This window comes from Nicotiana tabacum, chromosome 24 (genome assembly GCF_000715075.1).
Source record: "Nicotiana tabacum cultivar K326 chromosome 24, ASM71507v2, whole genome shotgun sequence".
NCBI classification, from domain to species: Eukaryota; Viridiplantae; Streptophyta; class Magnoliopsida; order Solanales; family Solanaceae; genus Nicotiana; species Nicotiana tabacum.
In genome coordinates, this window is record NC_134103.1 from 68,035,654 (window position 1) to 68,041,664 (window position 6,011).

Sequence of the window (6,011 nt, forward strand, 5' to 3'; positions counted from 1 at the left end):
TCGTATCCAAAGAGTCCTTCATAGTCTTAACATTTGATTGTTTTGCCATAAATATGAGTTACTATTTTGTTTCGACTATTTTTACGATCCAATGACACCGGAGAAAATGATACCAAAAAAGAAAATAGAATTATAACAAGGAGATTTGAGAAATGGTTAATCTTTTTCATGTAATGTTTCTCAATTAATATTCAATGATTATCTATATTTATCGAGAACGTTTAAATATTAAGATTATTTATATAAAATTCTAATAACTCAAATATTTGATATGATTAACATCGGTGCGAGTGCTAATATTAATAATGTATTTAAAGATACATGTCATATATTCATTATATCATTGGAATCATATGCCGGTGATGACAACGTAAATCCTACTCAGAAGGTCAATAGGACCCATCACCCAAAAATAATCAAGATTAGTTTACCTTTGATCAACTGCCTGTGTTCTGACACGTAATTCCTTTGACTCCGTAATCTCAAAGGAACCTATTACCAGAAAGAAACAAAAACCTCATCATGTGTTATTACCGTATTGCTTAAAGCGAATCTTGTCTTCCCTAATGAATCGGAGCTAGAATTTTTGTTAAGGGGTGTCAAAATATATAAAAGTAAATATATCAAAAAATTAAGGTGAGTCAATACATAGTATATACATAGAGGCGGAGCTAGGAATTTAAGTGTGTGGGTTCTAAATTTTAAAATAAAATATTACTTCTAGGGGGAATCGAACCCCCATCTTTTCCAACGAATCCACAACCTTTACCGTTGAACCAAAACCCTTTTTATTATTGGGTTCAGCAATATATATTTATATAGATTTAGTAAATATTTTAATACAAATACAGGGTTCCGAAAAAAGTTACTGGGTTTATTCGAACCCGTACCCATAACTATAACTCCGCTCTTATATATACACATATAATTTATTTTTTTATCTAACTACATAATGTATTTTGTTCGCGAAGGGATATCATTTTACACATCCGCCATTCACAGTGGCGGTGTGGGTAAGGCACAAGAAAAGTAGAGGTCACAAAAATCAACTACACCAGCTGTTACTTCATTCTTAGTCCTCTCCAAAAGTTGCAATTTTTAACATGGACATTAATTAAATCAAATGGGGTATTAACTTAGAGTATATTAAAGGCTATTAAAAGAAAGCTTAAGGAATATATTTTGTACCCAACAATCCCAAGAATCGGTCCTTTTAAGCCTGGAACTGGTCAGACTAACCATGTGAAAGTACTATCAACTTTACCTGGTACTCCTCTTTCAACTTTTAGCTGAGTATTTCCTTTCTTGAATATCTATGAATCTTGATGACCCTTATTAGAATTAAATATTCGGTTTTGCAAATCATCAAGATTCATGTTTTTCTTTTTTTCTCAATTTGGGTTTGGTTTTTCTTGTTCAGTAGATCATAAAAGGTAAATATAATCTGTTTTTCAGCTGACAAAGTTTTTTTTTTTATGGCTTTTTTTAATTCTGCAGCTAATGCATGTCTGATAAATCTTGCTTCCTTATTTTTCTTTGGTATTGCAGGTATATATTAGCTTCTTCTGCAGTATAAAAGCATAAATTCTGGTTAAAGATTCAAACTTTATGGATTTTAGGAGCTAAATTTAGGTGGTGAAAAATCTCAACTTTACCCATTTTGGTTCTTGGAAAACCTTGAGGGGTTTATGGAAGTAGTTAGTGCCTGCTGAATTTGTGTGAATGAAAAAGCAGATACTAATTTTTCTTATATCAGTATTGTTGGCATAAATCTCTTTAGCTTAAAAAATGTCATTGTTTCTTGAAAAGAGCATGCTAGCATCCAGGTTTCTATCTTGTTTAATAGCTATTTCGGTTTTCGTTTTGGTAGTTTCTTCATTGTCCCTTCTTCAATTTGCTGACAATTCTTTCATACCAAGATCAGTGTTTAGGTTAATTCTTGTTAATACTACTTCCCTTTACTCGACCTCGAGTGTCACAAGTGGAGAATCTAAAACCCCTTTCTTGACCCCTGAAACTTCTTCTGAACAAAGCTTGAAAAGCCAAGAGGTAGCGTGTCAAACATCCAGTTCCAGCAACAGTTCAGCTGGAGTAGGAGTTAATAAAGCTTGTGACGCGAAACAAGCTCTTCTTAGGGTGTATATGTATGACTTACCCCCTGAATTTCACTTTGGGCTATTAGGTTGGAAAGGAAGTGGGAATGAAATGTGGCCTAATGTTGGTATACAGGGTCAAGTACCCTCATACCCTGGCGGCTTAAATTTACAGCATAGCATCGAATATTGGCTTACACTTGACCTTCTATCGTCAAATATACCAAATATTACTAGACCATGCACTGCTATTAGAGTGCAGAATTCAAGTGAAGCCGATGTGATTTTTGTGCCTTTTTTTTCGTCTTTGAGTTACAATCGGCATTCTAAGCCTCATGGGAAGGAGAAGGTAAGTCTAAATAGAATACTACAGGATAGAGTGGTGGAATATTTAAGAAGTAGAGATGAGTGGAAGTTAAAGGGTGGGGCGGATCATCTGATTGTCGCTCACCATCCCAATAGCATGTTGGTTGCAAGAAAGAAGTTGGGCTCGGCCATGTTTGTCCTTGCAGATTTTGGAAGGTACCGAGCTGAAACAGCAAACATTGAAAAGGATGTGATTGCTCCTTACAAACATATGGTCAGGACATTAGATGCTGAGAACTCGCCCTCTTTTAGACAGCGTGATATATTGGTTTATTTCCAGGGGGCAATTTATAGGAAAGATGTAAGTTGCATATCTTCTTTTGCCTGCATTTTATATTGTTGCTTGTGTTGCTATTTTCAGGGCAGATAAAGTTAAATCTATATCTAACTATAACATAGCCTGCATTTAGTCGGTGCACCCCAATCTACTTAACAGCAGCGAAATTTGAGTACTATTGCCAGATAAATTTCTACATATCCTCTTATTAATTATGGTAAAACCTTCACTGGAAATTACGAAATCAATTTGAAAGAATAAAGTAGCAGCAGTTTTTCATTTCAAACCTTTGTCGTCCTTGAATCCCCTATGCTACTTAAATTGTTCATGGTTCACAAATAGCATGCACCATAATATTCTCTTGCCTGGTACCTCCAGACAATAGCCGTTTCTATGTTGTAATATTGGAATAGTTGAGGACGTACAGCATTTAAGAGAGGAACTGAAATTATTTCTTTCTTTCTATCGCTCAAGTATAACAGATTTCTCTCTTTTTCTCCTTTTTTGTTGACCTTTATTAATATGATGATAACCTACACATACCCTACCACCAACCCCTTCCCCCGGAGTCAACGTTGGCCATTCCCCATTTTACTCCCTTGGTTCTCTTTTATCCAAATATGATAGATTATTAAGATTTGAATATCGTGTTTGGAATTTGGAAGATGTCATGGATTTAATTGTTTTAATAGTTTCAGGACATTGTAGATCTAATTTAGTTCTAAGGTTATCAAAGAAATTCGGGAAGAATCCCATGATGAGCTGTTGGTACTGTCAGTAGCTCCTCAAGAAAGAAGAGATATAGGAACAGAAGAAGCCAAACAGAAAAATGAAGTTATTTATTATGATTTTGAGATGTCACTTGAGTAACAAAACTGTGATTTTCTTGTAAACGTCATTTTCAAGCTTGAGAATAGGAGCTTGATCGTTATGCTGTTGACCTGAAGTACATGATGTCATTTCTTTGCTTATATAATACCAGGGTGGAACAATCCGTCAAGAATTATACTACCTTCTCAAGGATGAAAAAGATGTACACTTTACCTTTGGGAGCATCAGATCAAACGGCGTCAGGGAGGCTGGACGAGGAATGGCCTCTTCAAAATTCTGCCTGAATATTGCTGGAGACACTCCCTCTTCCAATCGCCTATTTGATGCCATTGCTAGTCACTGTGTTCCTGTAATAATTAGTGATGACATTGAGCTACCATTTGAAGATGTTATCGATTATTCCAAGTTCTGCATTTTTGTCCGTTCTTCAGATGCCGTAAAGAAGGGTTATCTTCTGAACTTTCTTAGAGGAATCAAGGAGGATCAATGGACCAAAATGTGGAAAAGGCTAAAGGAGCTCACCAAACATTTTGAATACCAACATCCATCCCAACCTAATGATGCAGTGGATATGATTTGGCAGGCAATTTCAAGAAAATTGTCATTTATACAACTCAAGGCTCATCGCAACAACAGATACCATAGTTCACAGCTGTTCCTCAAGGACCGCTAGTTCTAATAGGAGATCAGCTGCGAGGTCAGGCTCGATTCTTTAAGAAGGACTTGCACTATGAATATATTTAACTGTTTTGTTGCCATTCTTAACAACTCCTTGTATATTATTTTCATTATGAAGTTGCATATACAAGTTTATGGCTCTTGGATTGTTCTCCGGCAGAGATGTTTTATTTACAACCAGAATATTACCATTGATGTAAATGGAAATTAACTCACATGCAGAGTGATGCTTTGTCAGCAGAGAAAAAATGAAACCAACAATAGACAGTCTTGACAATATGTTACTATCGTAAGCATATGCATGAGATGAAGAAAATTGCGCAGTAGAAAAAGGTTCAGAAAATTCAATGTAATTCATCATACGTGCAAGAATTGCTGATGTTTGAAAGTAACTATTATGAGCATGGATATATTTTTCTATTTTGCTCTTGTTCTAGCTTTACATAGCATATGAAGTTCTGCATGCACAAGAGGTGATGATGAGTTTAACCAACCTATATAGTTGAAGATAACATTTGCTTATTCATGGCAGCAAGATTGAAAATCCTAATCTATCTGACAAGAAATATGAGGTTCTGCATTCTTTCATCTTCTGCTTTGAATAAAGACTGATATTCAAACAAAAAAACAATGATAAGTTTAACAAAACCTATGTAGTGTAAGATAACATTCTGTTGTGTATCACAATGAGCATGACAAACCTAATCTATTTGACTATGGTTCTTGCTTTACATAACATATGAAGCTGCTGGCTGCCCTCTTTCATCGTCTGCTTTCAAATAATGACTTATACTCGAACAAAATGTTCTGATGAAAAAAGAAGGCAGCCATTTCCTTCTTTGCTCTTGAGTATTGTTATGGTTTCATCTTTGCATACTCTGCGAAGATCGTCAACACCTATTGTGGATGGGGTCTGATCCTTTTTTCACACTTCTTTTGCTCGATTGATTTGGATCAAACGTTATTGCAGGGGCAGGCGCTATATTCAGCTGTGTGTGTAGATCCTGCATGTCAACAGCCTTTAGAATCCGAGAACTTCTGAGAAAAAACAACTTGCCTTCTCCCCATCTGAGAGCAATATCTATACTTCCCAGAGCAGAAACCATCTTTGGTTGAATATTTAAGAACCCAATACAAAGAATTAGAACCATCACCTTACAGGAAAAACAGCACATATTTCTTCACTTAAAGAGGAATAGAAGAGAGAATAAGTGCTTTGTCTGTGGCTATACTCTTGCATTATATCTTCCTAAGGAATTTATATATAAACTTGTGTGTCATCTTTAATGGGATTTGCAAAACTAAAGGTACTAAAGCAGGGAGGGACCCAGGGCAAATATCTTAAGAAGTTCAAGATTCACCTCAATCATGAACCTGCTATGGAAGCAATAATATAAGGCTGTTTTAGAAGACACTGGCAGGTTTGAATAGAAAGTTAAAATTGGAACCATTCTTGGGAAGACAAGAATCTTAACATTTGTTCCCCACATCCCTATCATTTGTCTTGTTCTTTTGGACCAAACAATGACCAATCCAGTCTGTTTGAACTTTATGCCAACTCATCTGCCACCTCATCAGATTATGCTCACGGCTTGCTTGCTCTTGATTTTTGAACCTCTTAGCATTTTAGCTTTGCTAACATGTTCAGCTAATACATTACTCCCTCCGGTCCATTATAAGTGATCTTTTAGCCTTTTTATTTTGTTCTATGCTATTTTTATTTTGAAATGAAATGGCTTAATTGCGAGAACATAAGTTTTGAGGCG

General features: G+C 35.7%; 1 protein-coding gene across 3 annotated transcripts; it reads left to right on the forward strand.

The window, feature by feature from the left end:
* Positions 1 to 1,003: 1,003 nt before the first annotated feature.
* LOC107787312 (putative arabinosyltransferase ARAD1) lies at positions 1,004 to 5,480 on the forward strand. Of its 3 annotated transcripts, XM_075247951.1 has the most exons (4): positions 1,004 to 1,267; positions 1,549 to 2,760; positions 3,719 to 4,264; positions 5,216 to 5,480. In XM_075247951.1, exons 2-3 carry the CDS (start codon positions 1,789 to 1,791, stop codon positions 4,238 to 4,240), a joined length of 1,494 nt encoding a protein of 497 aa, XP_075104052.1. In that variant the 5' UTR covers positions 1,004 to 1,267; positions 1,549 to 1,788; the 3' UTR covers positions 4,241 to 4,264; positions 5,216 to 5,480. The 3 variants fall into 3 exon arrangements, with proteins under 3 accessions (XP_075104052.1, XP_016464346.1, XP_016464345.1); XM_016608860.2 differs by lacking the exon at positions 5,216 to 5,480 and having other exon boundaries at positions 1,005 to 1,433; positions 3,719 to 4,387; XM_016608859.2 differs by lacking the exon at positions 5,216 to 5,480 and having other exon boundaries at positions 1,005 to 1,267; positions 3,719 to 4,387.
* Positions 5,481 to 6,011: the final 531 nt, after the last annotated feature.